The sequence below is a fragment of the Simochromis diagramma genome, unplaced genomic scaffold, assembly GCF_900408965.1.
Source record: "Simochromis diagramma unplaced genomic scaffold, fSimDia1.1 OVJJ01000485.1, whole genome shotgun sequence".
Taxonomy (NCBI): domain Eukaryota; kingdom Metazoa; phylum Chordata; class Actinopteri; order Cichliformes; family Cichlidae; genus Simochromis; species Simochromis diagramma.
In genome coordinates, this window is record NW_024387522.1 from 50657 (window position 1) to 70141 (window position 19485).

The 19485-nt window shown below is 42.0% G+C and overlaps 2 protein-coding genes across 2 annotated transcripts in view; both read left to right on the forward strand.

The window, feature by feature from the left end:
• The window catches only part of LOC120726347 (alpha-2-macroglobulin-like), a 63877-nt gene extending 48825 nt beyond the window's left edge, over nucleotides 1-15052 (forward strand). The window contains exon 23 of the mRNA XM_040019846.1: nucleotides 15007-15052. The gene's annotated coding sequence lies outside the window, so the exon portion shown is untranslated. The remainder of the gene's footprint in view (nucleotides 1-15006) is intronic.
• On the forward strand, nucleotides 48-14910 carry LOC120726349 (alpha-2-macroglobulin-like). Its single transcript, XM_040019852.1, has 18 exons — nucleotides 48-223; nucleotides 593-818; nucleotides 2209-2335; nucleotides 4069-4190; nucleotides 4276-4327; nucleotides 4553-4636; nucleotides 7305-7481; nucleotides 7731-7806; nucleotides 8708-8864; nucleotides 9443-9517; nucleotides 12413-12575; nucleotides 12646-12833; nucleotides 13336-13548; nucleotides 14045-14166; nucleotides 14277-14367; nucleotides 14454-14522; nucleotides 14603-14708; nucleotides 14854-14910. Exons 1-18 carry the CDS (start codon nucleotides 78-80, stop codon nucleotides 14889-14891), a joined length of 2232 nt encoding a protein of 743 aa, XP_039875786.1. The 5' UTR covers nucleotides 48-77; the 3' UTR covers nucleotides 14892-14910.
• Nucleotides 15053-19485: the final 4433 nt, after the last annotated feature.

Here is a 19485-nt window from a genome sequence, read left to right on the forward strand (position 1 = left end):
TGTTGTGTCTGGCTATAAATTTTCTTTGTATTTACCAAAAAGAAAACACGTAATTATTTTTCTCTTTTTATTTAGCTATGCTTCCCCGGTTTAGACAATATTCTATTCAACTAAGTAGTCGTCGTCTGGGATCTGCTGGGCATCTTCCTCCTGAAGCTGCTCCAATAGAGACAGCTCGCTCTTTCTTCCCTGAGACGTGGATCTGGGATCTGGTGGAAGTTGGGTAAGTATCTGTTGTGAAGAGATCTGGTGCATATTACATTTTAAAAAGTTTATACGATCACATTCAGAAACCCATGTGAACTTTCTGCTGTGTCTTTGCCCACATGAAAAACATGAAAATAGAATAATTGTGAGTTTTTTCTTGAGCATGTTTTGATGCTTCATCCTGATGTTTTGTCATATTTAAAGTTTTGTGGGATATATTTTTTCACTGTCATCAGCAACGTGGAGCTCTTTTGCTTTGTCAATGCAACATAATCAAGTAATTCACACTGCAGGATGTAACTACACTGTTATACAAGTAATTTACAGATATAAAAACATGTTTGATTATGTTACAGAATGTGTTTGTGTGTATCTGCTGCTTCAGAGACGATGGGAAAAGGGGCGTGTCCCTGACTGTCCCAGACACCATCACCACCTGGGAGACGGAGGCTTTCTGTTTGTCCTCTCAGGGTTTTGGTTTGGCTCCTCGTAAAGAAATGAAAGTCTTCCAACCTTTCTTCCTTGAACTCACCATGCCCTACTCCATCATCCGGGGGGAGCACTTTGAACTGAGGGCGACTGTCTTTAACTACCTGACCAGCTGCATCATGGTAATGAATGATTAAAGTGTTTAGATACATGTCTGTTCATAGCCAAGGAAAACCATACTGAAAAGATGACTTTCTAAGCAAAATTTATATCATAGTTATTAAAATACAATAGAAAATATTTTTTCTGCAATATAACCATGCAGGATGCAGGCCGTTCTTGAAGGGCCCCTGCTCACCAACACCTGCAAGCTCACCTGCAAGCACTGACACCAGGATTGCCCAATCACATGTCTTTACACTACCAGCCCTCCTCTAGCTTTCTTTGTGCGCTCATGCACCTTGTAGAACAGAGTTTAGTGTGGAGGCTGTAAGAAAACAGATGGAGGGAAACGATTAGGAAGGGAGTGATTAAAGTATCCAAGTAAATGAAGGTCTACTTTGATCATGAGTTCATAACATCAAACTTGTGCATTCGTTTAGATGCTTAAAAATGTGTTCACATTTGAACTCAGGTTTAACCCTTTAAAGCCGGTCGGAGCGGGCATGCTCCGTTTTGCGTAACTATTTTTAAATCCCAGTAGCACTGCAACCACGTGAGCTAGCGCAATAATCTTTTTTGCATATGAAACCAGAGGAGTTGTACTTACATCTTATGCCATCAGCTTGTCCTCGGTCACGGTTTCCTTCCACATGTAGCTTTGCAAAAACTGCATAAAAGCGCTTGTCAGCAGCACAAAAAACATACTTATTCCAGAAACACACTGTGCCGGTCCGATCAGCTGTTCATAACACTTCCTACGTTGGAATAGAAAACCAGAAGTGACGTCATTTTGCGGAAATGTAGTTTTTAACCATCAGGGCCTCAGGGCCTATACTTGTGTTTTTAAAAGTTATCTTTGACTTTATGACTTTCTGTGTCGTTTCTGGGATGCTCAGGACTCATATTGCACTGCTGGAAATAGTTTATTTTGATGCATATGCTGTTGTTTTGCAAATTTGCATCATAATATTTATTTTTGTTTTTCCTGCAGTGTATAAAAATTGGTGTATTTCAAAAATAAAACTATGAAGACACTCAAAATAAGTTTCCTGTGGTGGGAAACTATTTTGTGCAACTTTTTTGTATTTACAGTTTTGAGGGATAAGCCTCTTAAATTTCTCTAACTACAAATATATGTTAAAAAAAACAAAAACGATTTTCAATTTTTTGTAGTTTATTGCACTTTTTTCCAATTTATGTAATTACTATGCACTTAATGAATACATATTATTATCAGGGCTATAATGGTTGTATTGTGTATAGAACTTGAAATGCTCCCAAAATGGCTCCACAGCATGTAAAATATAATATAGGCTCTGGGACTTGGTTCTATGGTAGGTCTTAAAGGGTTAAATGTAGCCATGAGATTGTTGAGCTAGTTTAAAATATATGTCTGTGTTCCTCTTACAGGTTACTGTCACTCCTGGGCCGTCCTCAGATTACACCCTCACGCCTCTCTCTGGTGATCTGTACACATCCTGTTTGTGTGCCAACGAGCGCAAGACCCTCAGGTGGACCATGATCCCAACAGCCTTAGGTGAGAATCAGGCTTTGGTCCTCCACACTGCCAGGAAACCGCTGTGTGGCAGGCTGAGTACACATCCTGTTTGTGTGCCAGCGAGCACAGTTGAAATCGAGGTAAAGCAAGACTATAAACCCCTGTGTGGGAGTGGGGCAGAAAGAATTATCAGCTGTGTCTCAATTCCTAGGCTGCATTCTTCGGAGGACCCGGCCTTCGTGGGCCGTGTTTTTAGAAGGTCGGGTAGACCAGAAGTGCGAGGTTGTGAAATTGGACGGTCTAGCCTTCAGATTCGCATCACTGCCGTCTCGGTGGAGTTTAATAAACTCACCTGTCTTCTCCTTGCTATCTACAATATAACAGGACACTGGAGTAAATTCTCGACCATCTCACGTTTCTGATTAATCAGTTTTCTGTCTGATGCTTATTCAGCTGTGTGAAAACTGTAACTTTAATCTCAGCCAAACCGATTTACTCAGGAACAATAAAACACTAAAAAAAGCCAAACAATAACAGTTTTAAGTTATCTAAATGACTTATAACCAGCGACAGCGGTGATCTCTTACCAGGCTCCAGTGAGGCTCGACCTCCCGGTCAGCTATCGAGCAGGTGGGTAACAGACGTCTCCGAAAACGTCGAAGCACTTTTGCAAATATGTGATATCTTGATAAACCGAGCAGATATTTGAAGTTTACACAGCTACATTCTCTCCTGAAAATATGTTAAAAGTTTATTTTGTGACCCAGAAAGAGAAATAAGAATAATATAAAAAAGTAGTAGCGGCTGCCATTGTTGGAAACTGGAATGCGCTATGAATTCTGGGATAGGTTGGGCCACGAAGGACACACCCGACCCATCCTTCAAATCTTGGGAAATGAAGGATACATTTTTCGCCGCATTTGGAGCAGCCTTTGAATTTGGACAGCCTTCAGCGTGTTGTTGTGACGTAATCGGCCTTCAAATGTGGCCTCAGGAGGATGTGGCCCCTGAATTGGGACACAGCTATTGGGTCTACAAGGCCTAGATTTCCCACTTCTATCCTTCCAGTCTGAGAGTAGAAGCTGCCTCCATCCTCATGGTTTACTCAATGCAGCTGTCTTAAGTAATTACAAATCATTTTGTAACCTGCCTTTCAATTCTCATCAATTATTTCCATTATGTATGCTTCCCTTGGACAGTATATATAATGATATATAATACAAAAGACTGCTTGCAGTTTCATTGCCATCCAAATGATTTATATCTTAATCAGTTAGTGAAGTCAGACGCAACAAATTATGTATTATTGTAGGGTCTACCTTACAATATAAAGCACCTCGAGACAAATGTTGTTGTGATTTAGCGCTGTATAAATAAAATTGAATTTAGCTACAGGCATGTGTTAAGGGTGACCTGCAGTTTTCTAAATTCAGCCAAATTGACATTATTGTATGTGGCCCTAAAAGTGTCCGAAGCATCGTCTCTGACGAGATACTTTTTATGATTTACATTACCTCAGCCTCCAGCAGGACCCAACTATTTATTTTCTAGCTCATGTTTCTCACACCTGATGCAGTAAAATTTTCAGTTAGACGTTACCTTCGATTTAGAACCAACATTAAATCTAGCTTTAGATCTAGTGTGATCACAGTTAACCGCCTCCTTTTGTCCCAACACATTTCCTTCTAGTTTCTACAAAATCTGTAAAATAACCTCGGTAACCTTTATTTTAATGGAGAGACGAAGAAGGTGACCTGTGCTGCTGCTTTTAGGGGCTGTGAATGTGACTGTGTCTGCTGAGGCCGTAGCGTCCCATGTGTCATGCGATAATGAGGTTGTGAGCGTACCAGACAGAGGTCGCATCGACGTGGTCACCAAATCTCTCATAGTGAAGGTCAGTGTCATAAATACGAGACGAGAAAAACATTTTTACTCATAAAATTTCAATTGTTACTCATTTTAAAGATACTTTTCCTCAGGCCGAGGGAAGTGAGACGACAAAGACGTACAACTGGCTTCTTTGTCCAAAAGGTCAGCGTGATGTCCATCAGTCACAAAGTTTAAATAAAGAAATGACCTAAATGCTCAAAGTTAGCAGTGGAGTGCACTGTGTACATAAAATGTGCCAAATTTTCATCTTTTACTTTCACAAAATGTAACGATATGTGCTGAAGATCAGGCCACCTGGTGACTTTGAACAGTAACTCTGTTGTAGTCGTGACTTCCTGATTGGACGTTTGTTGTGTCTGTACACAGGAAGCCCGCTGACGGAGGAAGCAGAGATACATCTGCCTGAGAATGTGATAGAAGGATCTGCCCGCACTTCTGTATCAGTCCTGGGTAAACCTCATCATTTCATCTCAATTTTATTCAGCCAAATAAAATATGGCAGGTTAAAGCTTTGTTTAAAAAGGCAAATTACTAAAACAACAGAAAATAAAAGAGACGTCATGTTCAAGTAAAAGTAAAAACCGTATTCAGCTTTTAAAAGATGATTTCATTTATAGATAGACCCACGTCTTCCTGGCCTTGTGTGAAAAATAAATGGACCCCAAAAAGGCTGTTTGTGCCATTCTGTGCAGGAAGAACTGCAGTCTAGCTTTAGTCATAAGTGTTTTTGAAACGCTGAGTTTTGGCCCAGTCACACCAGAGGCTTTTCCAGCGCAATCGTTCTGGTCATGCAGAATCATGTCAGTAGGATTTAAGTCCAGATTTTGACTCGGCCACTTTCTGGCGTCCTGGATCATTTTCCATCTTAACCCTCTGCGGTCGACGTATGCGCCGACACGTCAAAATCACATGACCAATTTAAGACGACACAGCTACAAAATAGTGATGGGATTTCTTTCTCTTGTTGGAGAACCGGCTCTTTCAGCTCGGCGCATTAAAAAGAGCCGGGACTTTCAGCTCCCAACCGGCTCTTCAGGTTGTTTTGTTGCTTTAATTAATTTCTTATCAACAGTAAAATAAAATCATGCACAAAAGAAATTACTAATGTGGAAAAAAAAATATGGATTTATTTATATGTTTATATATTGCGTGCTTTGTGGCCCCTGGAGACAAAGCACAAAGTCCAAAACACATTTCTAGCATGAACTGAACTTCCAAAGCAGAGCTACTAGATCACTTAAATTACACAATTGAAATCATATATGTATTGTTTGTGTATTTATACACAAGCACTCATATATATTCAAATAATTCAAAACAAATGTTCATTTACCTGTTACTACCACACACCAAATCCGGTCGTTGGTACTTCCTGGCTTGTGTAGCCACGAGGTAACAAAAGCTCCACACTGCGCCCAGCATCCTGGAGCACTTCTGTTGTCTTTTGTACGTGTTTCTGAGTTTTTAAGTGTTTTGGACTTTGTACTCTTTTTTTGTCTGTAGGGGCCACCATAAATATACTTTTATTTATTCACTCCACATAAAATGTAATAAATAAATCATATAATACAGAAAACAATTATTCACATTTCAACTTTTAACTATTTACATTTTCAGCTTTTTCCTTTTAAACAAATTTAAAGTGAAACAACACAAAACACTGCAAACCACAACAATGTCACGGTCAGCGAATGAGGACCGTGGAGTTGAGGAAAGTGGGGCCCAAACGCGAGACTATATACAATTCCAGCACTGTGACTCCTGTGGCGATTTCTCTATGAATCCCACACAGTGCACGTGTCCAAAACAGTGAAAAGGTGACAACTCCAAAATCCTGATTCCACTCCATGATTTCCCTTGGGGCGACGTTCCTGACTCCCGACTCCTGGTGACACAAAAAAACACACAGCCCAGCAGGCAAGTCGTTCACAAACACACTAATCAGCGGAGGTACTTTACAGGTTCAACTTAGTATAATCCCGCGCCAACTGGAGCTCTGCCACCGTCTTAAATAGGACGCTACTCATGAGGCCATCAGCTGCAGCTGGTGAAGGCTAATGAGCAGCAGGTGCGGCAGCCTCCAGTGTGGGAACACTTCCAGGTCGCAATCCCCTCAGCGACCCAAAAACATCTGGAAGAACACAGGTAGAAAGAGGACAAAAAAGGTAGAGAAAACCACCAAAAACATAACATACGGAAAAACATATACAAGAAATATATGAGCTCTGGGTCATCAGACCCAGGCCATGACAAACACAATTAAATATAAATGAAAATATGAAAACAAAAAGAAGATGCACATTCTCTGTCATATGGGCCTGCATGAATAAACTTTCTGAATCCTTTATCATCTGCAACTGAAAATAGTTGTGGATGATTACTCTACCTTTCTAATGTGATGCTGTTGCCCCTGGCTCTCTTTCTCTCTCTCTCCCGCTCTGTTCCTGTGCTACTGCGAGTGTAACTACCGCCCCTCCCCCCTCTGCCCAGCGCAAAGCACAAGGCTCACGTGCGGAGTGAAGCGGGAAAAAGTGCGAGAGAGAGAGAGAGAGGGTGAGAGAAGGGGAGGGGACATGGCTCCCAATAAGGAGCCGGCTCGCACTGTTCACTTCAAAGAGTCGGCTCTAAGAGCCGTTTCGTTCGCGACCGACACATCACTACTACAAGAAGCAACAACTCTGAGTCTCCATGATTTAACACTGGGCACCAGCTGCCTTAACCAGACTCCTCCGTCGCTAACCACCTGAACCCAATGCCCCACCCCTCCCCTGCAGCTGAGCCGCAGACAAACCTACGCCACACAGCCCCAGAGCATCACACAGTTGGTATGATGTTCTTTCTATGAAATGATGCGTCACTTTTAAGCCAAATGCCACAAAACTCAAAACCTTTTCTCTTCAGTCCATAAAATATTCTCCCAAATATCTTGTGGAGCATGGAGATGTTTTTTTTTAGCTAATGTGAGATAAGCTTTTGTGTTCTTCTTGGTCAGCAGTGGTTTTGTCCATGAATGCTGTTTTTGCCCCGTCTCCTTTGTATTGTTGAATCGTAAACTCAATAATACAAAGTTGTTTTACGCTAGTTTTGTTAGTTTTAGTGAATCAGTGTTTTTGATCAGGTGACATCCTCGGCCGGGCTCTGAAGAACCTGGATGGATTGCTGCAGATGCCGTATGGATGTGGGGAGCAGAACATGGCTCTCCTGGCCCCCAACATCTACATCCTCCACTACCTGAAAGGCACACAGCAGCTCACCGCAGCCATCATGGAAAAAGCTACTAACTTCCTCACCAGTGGCAAGTTTTTATTGTTTCCTCTAAGAAGGAAATCATTTGAATCACTTCAACACACACGGTTCAAGAAACAAGCCGACAGGAAGCAGAACATTAGCCACAGCTTTTGGTCAAATGCGTCATTTTCCTCATCTGTCAGCAAGAGTCATTGAATTTCCCAATCTCGATGTACACATGCAGATCCATAAACAAATGGAGTCCAATCATCACCATAGCAACAATGTCTCGATCATGGTGTCCCTGTTGTTACAGGATACCAAAGACAGCTCAACTACAAAAGTGCTGACGGTGCTTACACCACATTTGGAACAGGACCAGGAAACACTTGGTGAGAACATCACTGATCAAACATGTCACAAACCAGAGAGGTTACACTGGTTTTTAAATGTCCCACCAAACAGAAGGCGTTTCTTCAAGTTTGACTACCCATTAATAACATAAACATGTCTACCTCTAATACTTTAAATAATTCTCCATTTAATCCTTTGACTAAGCCAACATTAACAATACCTTTTGGTTAATACTGTGTAATTTAGTAGGTAAGAAGGAGCATTAGAGCCACATAAAAATGTTATTGATCATTATTAGAATAAAGTCGAATTTTAAAGCTTAAAGTTATTTTACTTTAAGAAAAAGTCTAAATACTATTTCAATAATAAAGTCTTAATACTGTTATGTGAAAAAAGTCAAATTCAAATCTAAGAAAACAGTTGAAATGATTGTTGTTTCAAACGACTGCTATACCCTGTATAAAATGCCTTGTGTAGATCTGGTGAAATAAATCAGTGGTCTTGTGATACAGCATAGATCCTCTTTATTCCACGAGCGTGGAACCATCGGTATCCTTGCATCTGTACATTAGCAGCCATTTCCTTTTATACAAATCTAACCACATGCAGCTTTCTGCACCACGTTCTGCTTTTCAGTGTACTTATACTTACTGCCACGCTGTTTTTATTGCTACAATGACATCAGTTCCTTCCTTGTTACTAAAACTGAGTCTGAAGTACGATTTCACTAATTCAGAGGGGAAAGCAACCGTGGCAGTTTGTCCTGAAATAACTGTGATATCCACATTTCTGCTTTTGTCTCAAAATACATTTTCAAATTTAATCTTGAAATTTCAAGTTTATTTTCATAATGATCAGTATTTCTTTCTCTTAATGTGACCTCGCAGCCAAACATTTCCATCGTTGTAAGACGTGTAAGTGTTGTTTTCTTTCTGTCAGGCTGACTGCGTTTGTGGTAAGAAGTTTTGCCAAAGCTCAGTCTTTCATCTTTATTGATCCCAGAAAGATCGAAGAGTCTAAGACCTGGCTGCAACATAAACAACAAGAAAATGGCTGTTTTCAAAAGTCTGGGAAACTCTTCAACAACGGAATGAAGGTAACCTGCAGTTCTTCGCTGTTAGACTGTGGAAACAGCCTCCAGTCTGGATTTAACAAATTTTATTAATAATGTCATGCATACATGCAAAACACTGTACTACCTACTGTAATAGCTCACATCAGTATATCCTATTATTTTATTTAAGAAATAATTTCCATACATCTTGTTCCATTCACACCAGCACTGCCTTCTATGTAGCATTCACACATATTTATACAAAATACAAAGTATGCACTAGAGACCAACTTAGGATTAGTGTATTGCCCACAAATATTTGGCATGCAGGCTGGAGCAGCTGGGAATCAAACCACCAACCTTCTGATTAGTAGATGACTACACAAACTGTTTATAAGGTTGGGGAAACCCGAGGTGAAGAAACATCCATCTCACTGGAAATACAATGTCCAGATGAACAAAATCAACTTCCTGTTCATCTGTTTAGCTGGATGTTTGAACATGCATCAAGACATTCATGATACTAAAACCACATGCAGCTGAAAATCATTTTCATGACTTCATATCCCTGAATGTTGGTGCATTGATGATAAAGTGTCTATGATGTCTTCTGTTGACAGGGTGGTGTATCTGATGAAGTGACTCTCAGTGCGTACGTTACTGCTGCCTTCTTGGAAATGAATACATCCCAACATGTGAGTAGAGTCAAAGAATATCAAGGTATTCAACAAAAAAAGGAGTAGAGTTTGAGCTGCTGAGCCATGGAGTTAGGTTTAACCAGCAGTCTAGCACCCTGCTGGTATGTGCTGGATTGTCTCTGGGGCATCTTTACACAGCCTGCACCTGGGGTCTTGCCTGGTGTGATAGACCCCAGCCTCTATGGATCTTGTACTCAGAGCTTGTTCCTGTGCTGCCATGATTAGTGCCTCTGTGCTGTCTTTCAGTTCAGCTTTTTCCAGCCACTGGTAGGATTTCTGGGTATCATCTACTTCCTCTATCTGCCGGTGGTAACATACTGTGCAGGGGCCTGTCCTTCCATGATGGTTCCTCACCTTCCTCCTCTTTCTTGGGTTTCTGCTGCCTGAGGTATTCAGTGAGCACGCTGTCAGTTGGGGCCATCTTCCTCGTACTCGTGGATATTCATTGTTTCATCTTGGAAATTGGTGCTGACACTCACCAGTACTCGGCCTCCTTCCTTCCATTTAGCATGCTGGACTTGGGGTGAAACCCTCCATGCATGGTCAGGAACTTTCTCGTCTTGATGTCAGTGGCTTCTATCTCCTCCTTTTGCCAGCTTATTATCCCAGCAGGGTACCTGATGATGGGCAGGGCGTAAGTTTTGATAGGCCGGATCCTGTCCTAACATTCAGCTGACTCCTCAGGATTTGCCTGACCCTCTGCAGGTACTTGGTTGTAGCAGCTTTCCCAGCAGCCTCTTTGGGGTTCCTATTTGCCTGTTGGAGTACTTGTAGCTGTCCTCTATGTCTGCAATTTTGCCTTCTAGTAGTTCGATTCCCTCAGTTCTGACTCTTTGTTATCATCCGACTACACTTCTCCAGTCCGAACGATATTCCAATGTCGTTTGCTGTATATCCTGGTGGTGTGGATCAGTGAACCGATGTCTCGTTCACTCTTGGCATACAGCTTGATGTCATCCACATACAGGAGATGGCTGACAACTGCTTCATTCTGTAGTCAGTATCCGTAGGGACAGAGCATCTCCTTGATAGATGATGATTGTGCTATGGGCTTGAAATTGGCCTCTAGTGTTATACGCCACATTCCCATTGAGTTCTTGATGAAGGTTCTTAAAGTCCTGTTGATCTTGTACAGGTCTAGGCATTCCAAGATCCAGCTGTGGGGCATTAAGTCATAGACCCTCTTGTAATCAATCCAGGCAGTCTCGGCTGATTGTTACAAGTAGCTGGTGTTTTGCACCCCTGGTATTATTGCCAATGAGTGGGGCACAGGAACATGTGTCTGTTCATCTTAGCCGCTATGATGCCTGACAGGAGCTTCCATGTGGTACTGAGGCAGGTTATTGGTCAGTAGTTGGATGGGACCGATGGGACCGATCCCTTCAAGACTGTCTGGCCTAGTTAGATGGGACCGATCCCTTCAGGACTGTTCGCCCTACAGTTAGCCATTCTGGGTGTCTCTCGTCAACTAACAGCTGGTTAATTTATGCTGCCAGACGCTCATGGAGTGCAGTCAGCTTCTTCCACCAGTAGACGTGAGCCATACTAGTGTATGGCAAGGTGCTGGCCAAGGCTGTTAGTCGTTGCTTGGCAGTTTCCATGGACAGCTTGCTATACTTCTTCTTGGGCACCGTCTTTGTCACACCTTTCTGCAGCTCCGATAGTTGGCTAACCTCCCTCCTTGATCTTAGCCTCTAGTCTCCTTCTTGTGGCTGTTCAACCTGTAGCCAAGCATCTCTCTGATCACTGCTGCCGTAGTGTAGATCAGCTTGTTAGTCTCGATAATCAAGGCTGTAGGCATCGCATTTACAACATCTAGAAGATCTTCACATCTTGGTAACCAGTTACGGGGGATCCAGGTTTCAAGTTTTGCCATGGTCCTATCTTTCAGGTCACTTCCTCTTCCACTATAGCACTTGGGGCTTGGTACAAATCTCGGGTGGAGGTGATGACATCCCCACCCTGACCTGTCGTCCTGGCTCCCCCTTGCTGTAGCATTTGTGTTGCACCTCGTCAATCTCTAGCTGTGAGAGCAATACCCTTCTTTCAAATGTTGGAACACTGAGCTATTAGTGTTTTCGCCGTCAATGTGGATGCTGGGTATCGAAGATTCCATAGGTCCCTCATCCTATTCATGTAACCCCTTCCACCAGGGTTACTTGTATAGCAGCATTCCAACAACGCCCTATTTTCATCTCTTGCCCACCAATGCCTTCTTGTTCCAATAGTTGATCCGGGCGACGTCCGAGCTGGTATGCATATATAAATACATGGACCAATTTTTGTTGCAGCGTGTTTTGGGGTTTAAAAGCCACAGAGACACAGTGTTTAGAAAAAAATGTGCCTCAGCTGTTCTGATACTCCTGACACATACGGGATCACTACAGGTTTTCACTTAGGCAGCAGTTGTCCTTCTCTCCTGGATCGGCTGGAGCTTAGGTTTACGGTACACGTCAGCTTTTAAATGTCCCCCATTCCTGATGGAAATCTCACAGTCTAAGAACGCTACCCTGACACTTTTCATATCCTCCCTGGTGAATTTGATGTGTTGTTCCACCGAGTTAATGTGATCTGTGAATTGTGGAACGTCCTGAGAATTGATTTTCACCCAGGTGTCATCCACATACCTGAACTCTCACCAGCAAGGACTTGTATCACCACCCAACCTGTACAGTGTTTTTTCAATATGTTCTTTATGTTGTAAATACTACTAGCAGATTGCTCCAGTCTTTGCTTGATCTGTACTTTCCTCTAATTGCTGTGTTTTCTATTATCACGCTGATGTTTTGAGTGACTGAATCAGGAACTCTGCCTCCTATTCTTCTCACACTGGGTTTAATGAAAGAAGGTTTCCGTTTGTCCATTAAAGTTCTTTGTTGTGATCTTTTAAAGGATCCTGTGATGAACAAGAGCCTGGCTTGTCTCAAGGAGTCTCTCAGTGACCTGAGCAACACCTACACTACAGCTCTGCTGGCCTATGTGTTCACTCTGGCAGGAGACGTGGAGACCCGAGCTCACCTTCTGCAGCACTTAGACACAGTTGCAGTGAGGGAAGGTGAGTTATCCTTTAGCAGGACATCATTCAGGCTTTATTAGCATCACCGTGACTGTTATTGTGTTTGTAGGAGGTTTCCTCTACTGGTCTCAGACAGCAGCAGAAACATCAGCCTCCCTGTCAGTGGAGATCAGTTCTTATGTGCTGTTGGCCAAACTCAGCGCCTCCCCGACTGCTGAGGATCTGGGATATGCCTCTGGTATTATCAGGTGGCTGACTGGGCAGCAGAACTATTACGGAGGCTTCTCCTCCACTCAGGTACGACACCACCCGAACAGCATGAAGCTCATCTTTGAGTACAGTCTTAGACAAAACCAGGGACAGAAGAAATAATACTGAAGCTTTCAGTTTTCTATCAGATATGTAAAACAGATTTGTTTTAGCCAGGCAGAGAAGTTTTTATTCTTTAGTTAGAATATGACATTTAATTTTTGTCTAAAAATTCATTGTTTTTACAGAATAGCAATGTTACCTCAGACTTCTGTACCAACTACACGTAACAGCCTGTAAATAACAGATCACCTGCGAGTTTATACCTGTAATTTCTATACTTTGATAATTCTCAGTTAAAGATATTTTAACCTGTTTAACGTTTATTTAACCAGGAAGTGAACTTTAGAAAACTTGAGATTAAGGATCTCTTTTGTGAGAGGGTCTCAAAGTGACACAGGCTGTTTTAACTTAATGTCTATTCCACTTAAGCCCATGAAATATGGAGACATATGCTGTGTGTGTTAACCACAATGAATCCATCCTGTAGGACACGGTGGTGGCTCTTCAGGCTCTGGCTCTCTACTCCACTCTGGCGTTCAGTGCTGAAGGTTGGAGCACAGTGACAGTTCAGGCTCCCAGCAGTCAGCTGACGTTTGATGTAAATCAGGGCAACAAACTGCTCTACCAGGAGGAGGCGCTGCAGGACGTGTCAGGAAAATACAGCCTGGAGGTGAAGGGCACTGCATGTGCTTCAGTGCAGGTCAGTGACAGCATCACGTGAGAAGCTCCTGGTTGATGTCAGAGAAAGGGTTTCTTCATTTTCTTTTTCCTTATACAACTTTAGAGAGCATTAGCATTTTCAAGTGTAATAAAGCTCATCTTGCACATGTATTTTCATACACAATAAAGACATTAGACCTGGCAGTAATAACTGTAGAGAGTACAATGCTATTTTAAACTAAATTGGAGAACTGAGCAAAAATAAATGAACTTTCTGTCTGTATCAGAATCAGGGAAACTATTAATCGCAGAGGGAAACTGAGTTGTCATAGCAGCAAATATACAACAAACATCGAGCACTCGTATAAAATGAGTGTAGATATAACAGAGATGCTCATATTAAGATGAATATAGACATATAGGTATGACTATAAAAGTATGTGTGCTAATATGTGTCATGGTGTAGAACAGTGACAGCAGGGTGCATTGAGCTGTGATTAGTTCTGTTCCACACGTGACCCAAGTGTGTTTCCCAGATTTCTGCCACCTACAACATCCCAACACCTGCTGATGTCACCACTCTCAGTGTGAAAGTCCATCTAGAGGTCAACACCAGTGAATCTGCTCGACCCAAATTCACTGTGCAAATACAATCACTGTAAGTATGTGACAGGCTAGAGGAGCGCTCTTTACCCGTGTGGAGGAACTGCTGGTAGATGAAAAGCAAGTGTGCACACAGGTCAGTATAATCACACTGTTCAAACACAGGTACAGTGGAAAGGAGGAAACTACAAACATGGTGATCCTGGACATCAAAATGCTCTCTGGATTTTCCCCAGACCCCGAGTCTTTGAAGAGTGTGAGTAATTAGACAGATTCTACCAACGAGTGCATCTCATGTGATAATTGTGATGATAATAATAAAATGATGTCATCTCCTCACAGCTCAAACGTGGCCTCCTGGTGAGTCGTGTTGAGCAAAAGGAGGATCACGTTCTGGTGTACTTAGAGGAGGTAAGTGAAAGTCACCGTGGGGACACCAGATGATGATCTTTGGGACAAACTGTGTCTGCGATTGTTTCTGTCTCGTCCAGTTATCAAAGGACACAGCCATCAACCACAGCTTAGAGATCATCCAGGAGCTCCCAGTGGACAACCTGAAGCCAGCCGTGGTCAAGATCTATGACTACTACCAACCAGGTCAGAGTCTAACTAAGCTTTACTCCAACAGCACACTGACACACTTCAGAGGATCCATCAGACTGAACAGTTCATACAAGCTGATGTTTCCATCAGTGACTCAGAGAAATGACACGTTCATGTTTTTCTACCATGTTTCTGTCAGGTGACCAGGCTGAGACCCAATACATTTTTTTCTCGTGAGCTGCAGGTACGAAGCTGTAACAACACACAAGGACACCTTTCACACACGTTCATGTTCACAGCATCAATGCAAAGAACTTTGAGCTTTTACTAACTTGTATTCTTCGTCTCACAGTTTGAAGAAGCTGTGGCTGGTCCTGAGGTTTAAACCTGCATTTGAATAAAGATACTTTTTCTGCTCACATGTGTGTAAGCGTGTGTTAACAGCTCCAGTATTATTAATGCTTCTTTAATAACAGGCTTCATTATTAATAATCGGCAAAATGGAAAATATAGTGCTGTGAATGCACCGCTGAGACTGGCCTCATGCTGCATTTCTGTCTTTGAGGAGGTTTAGACAAAAACAAAAAGGTGCAAGTGGGCAACAAGTGGGCAACAAGTGGGCAACAAGTGGGCAACAAGTGGGCAACAAGTGGGCAACAAGTGGGCCACAAGTGGGCAACAAGTGGGCAACAAGTGGGCAACAAGTGGGCAACAAGTGGGCAACAAGTGGGCAACAAGTGGGCAACAAGTGGGCAACAAGTGGGCAAAACATTAAAAAAGCTAAATGTGCTCGTGGGAGACATTCAGTGACAGCTGGCAAGTGACGTCCACGGAAATACAGACAGAAACGTGTGTGTGTGTACATGTGTGTGTGTGTACATGTGTGTGTGTGTACATGTGTGTGTACGTGTGTGTACGTGTGTGTACATGTGTGTGTACGTGTGTGTGTGTGTGTACATGTGTGTGTACATGTGTGTGTGTGTGTGTGTGTGTGTACGTGTGTGTACATGTGTGTGTGTGTGTGTGTACATGTGTGTGTGTGTACATGTGTGTGTGTGTACATGTGTGTGTGTGTACGTGTGTGTACGTGTGTGTGTGTGTGTGTACATGTGTGTGTGTGTGTACATGTGTGTGTGTGTACATGTGTGTGTGTGTACATGTGTGTGTACGTGTGTGTACGTGTGTGTACATGTGTGTGTACGTGTGTGTACGTGTGTGTACGTGTGTGTGTGTGTGTGTGTGTGTGTGTGTACATGTGTGTGTGTGTACATGTGTGTGTGTGTACATGTGTGTGTGTGTACGTGTGTGTACGTGTGTGTGTGTGTACGTGTGTGTGTGTGTACGTGTGTGTGTGTGTGTGTACATGTGTGTACGTGTGTGTGTGTAATCCAACAAACCCTAACCCTTTTGCTTTTTTTCAAAAAAAAAAATTGCAGCGGCAAGTGTTGCATTTTGAGGAGAGATTTATTTTGAGCGAAGAAAATTCATTGCTGCGTGCAAAAACTGTATTTCAGTGTTTGCTATTATCCACACACACACACACAACAGCAGCCCCTCTCGCTCAGTTTTTGCATTTGCGCTCGCTCACAATGTGTCTCAACATTTCTGCCCGTGCGCGCTCAACTCTTTCTCTACACCGTTGTGTTTGTGCCATAAAACCAGCCAATCACAGACTTGGATGCTGATCTCCAATCAGCTCGAAATGATGAAATGCAATATCCCAGAATGCATTTCGTCCAAAACTCAAATGAGGCAGTGGCGGAGGAACACAGAGTGGCGGAGTTTGAAATATTACTCTTTCTGGGTCATAAAATAAACTTTTAAGATATTTTCATGCGAGAATGTTTCTGTGTAAACTTCAAATATCTGCTCGATTTATCAAGACATCACATAATTGCAAAGTTGCTCTGACGTTTTCAGAGATGCCTGTTACCCACCAGCTGACCGCACAGCTCAAATCAAATTCAAATTTTATTTGTCACGTACACAGTCATACACAGTACGATGTGCAGTGAAATGCTTGGACAACTGCTCGTGACCTAAAGAAAAAAAAAGGAAAAGGCTATGAATAAGATAGGAAATAAATATGAAAAATTAAAGTGTAAATTTAACTAGGAAGGAATAAAATATAAAAAATTAAGATTAAAAATGAAAATACTGTACAACACAAATTAGAATGAAGGGTAAATTTAACTGGGAAAGAATAAAATAAAATATATAAATTAAAGTTGAAAATAAAATAACTGTACAACAAAATACACAATATAGAACTATATAAGAATGTATGAAGAAATATAAATAAATATATACACAATAACAGCAGCTGTACAAGTATTAACTGGAAATGAAGAATATAGTGACCAGTGTTGTGCAATCCACATTATGTGGACTGGCCATTGGGCATCCCGGACATTTGACCAGTGGCTGATGGTGATTTTTCATTTTTATTTTTGTTTGTTTGTGTTTATAATGGTATAAACAATAAAAGGTGGTGGTTTAGCCAATTGGTCCTGATCAGCTCTGGGTTGGACCAATTGCAATGCAGCCGTATTGAGGTGAAAAGGAACAGTTTGTCCCGGACTTCAGCTACAATGGAAAAAGACACAAAGCTGGAGTTATTCTGTGTCTTTGCTGCACAGCTGCCTCTTCTCCTCTCATTCTCTCCCCTCCCTCTCCTGTTTCTACTTCAATCATGAAACTGATCAATGATCAGCTGATCGGCTTTTCTCTCTTGTTTGTTTATCGCCAACTTTGCCAGAAAGCGGAAACCAGCGGATGTCGTGCTAAACAACAGCAGCACGTTTAAGCTTGATCAGCTGTTGTTAGAATGTATTTAATATTAATTTCTAGTATCAGCTGATGTTTGCTGGAGCCACAGCTGTAAAGCTGCTGGTCATGATGTGGTTTGGATATGTGGTGAGAGGGAAACATGAAGATGGAACCAGGAGATGTCCTTACTGAACCATCAGAGCTGTGATGGAGAAACAGGTTTACCTTTTAGGTGACATGGATGAGTTGAAGTTATGAACTGTTTCTGAGAGACAAATAACACCAGGATCCTTTACTAAGTAGCTGACAGCTGGTAACTGTGCAGGGGCGGGTCTAGCAAAGTGTTGCCAGGAGGCCAGGTAGGGCATTAACAGGGAGAGGGGGCACAAAGACATACTTTTCTTTCTTATTCTCATTTAAAATGTCTAGCTTTTAAAAAAAATAATTATCTGAAGCTTACAACAAATGTTTTCATCTGATGTAAAATGAATAGAAATCATACATATACCAACAAGACTGTACATCACAGTCACAACAGTGTTTGCTTTCATTCAAAGGCTTTATGGCTTTAATACCTGGTGGGCCGGTCTCTAGTCAAACTGCCTGGGCAGATTTTTTTGTCCCAGTCCAGCCCTGGGCACGACACGCAGTGGATTAATCTGAGAAGGTGCACTCAAAAATAAATGGCCGCGCCAGCGGTGCACATCGCAAATTAGCTTGTGTAGACCCATTAGTTGTGCCGCTTCTTAATGACGGCATCTTAGATAACAACCCCCAAAAAATGTATCAACCACCTACCGGTAAGAGGGACATTGTTATCTTTTCACATTTCAACACTTCAAATGCTCAGCACAGCATCAGCACCGCGGAAATACACGGATACATCCGTAGACTCGAGACAGAATTCACAACGCGTTTTCAGGACTTTCAGGTGTATGGACCAATGTTTTCTTTTCTGATCAAACCAGAAAGCTTTAATGAGAATCACTACCATCATTACCTGACAAGGTTAACTGTCTTAACTGCCCGAACCACTTGGCCTGTCGGTACCTATCAGCTGCCTCTGAAGTTTCACAGGTTTTTCAGTACCAAGCTGGAGGAGTTCTCCAGTGTCCACCATTTGATTTGGGGGTTACCAAAACAAAAGCCATCAATGACCTTGTAGCCGGGGCTCAGCGAAGCAGCTTCAGCAATGGAGGTGCTGCACATGGTCCGTTCAAACTCAATGCCCCTGGTCTCAATCAGAATGCTACTGAAGCTCTACTGAAGTAGAAGATCTCACGGACCATCCATTCCAAGAGCACCCTCACTATGTTTAGATGTGCCTGATCCAACTCAGCACCAGGTGTTTATCAGTTGACAGCTCAGCCCCTCTATTCAACCATGTCCAGTACATTAGGTTGCAGATCTGATGATACGACTACAAAATTGATCATTGACCTGTGGCCCACAGTATCTTGGAGCCACGTGCACTTATCTAATTTATTTATTTGATTAACATTCAAATCTCTCAGTGAATACAGAATAAAGATCTACCACAAAGCAAGAAAGCAGGAGATAAGGCTAGTCAAAAAGCTATTAGCAGAAGCAAAAGAGAACAATAAAGCGTCTATAATGATTTCTTGCTCAGGACATCTTTTGCTCTGTACAGAATAGCAACGGTTTTTAACTCTTTTGTTTCCACATGGACTTCCAACAAAGCTTATCAATTATCACTCTAGAAATTTGTTTCCGTACACGCTTTCAGTTTCCATTCCATTAATCCTGATTTTAGATACATTTTCCATTTGTCTGGTGCCAAAAAGAATACATATTGTTTCATTTATATTTAACAATAACTTATTTATATCAAACCATTTTTTTAGTATATTTAAGTTCTTTTCCACTGTAGTCAGAAGCTGTTCCAGGTTATTACCTGAGCAATACAGAGTGGTATCATGAGCAAACAGAACACATTTTAACAGTTTGGAAATATTACATATATCATTTATAGTTCATTATGGACAAACTGGTTTGCACAGAAGTCCCTCAGTCACACCCCTCCAGCTCTCACTGTTGTTGC

Excerpts from the sequence above, each read along its gene's own strand:
- LOC120726349 (XM_040019852.1), top strand. The coding sequence starts at position 78 with ATGCTTCCCCGGTTTAGACAATATTCTATTCAACTAAGTAGTCGTCGT. Across the intron at positions 4,637-7,304 it reads CACTTCTGTATCAGTCCTGG|GTGACATCCTCGGCCGGGCT; the intron begins GTAAACCTCATC and ends GTTTTTGATCAG. Across the intron at positions 8,865-9,442 it reads TCTTCAACAACGGAATGAAG|GGTGGTGTATCTGATGAAGT; the intron begins GTAACCTGCAGT and ends TTCTGTTGACAG.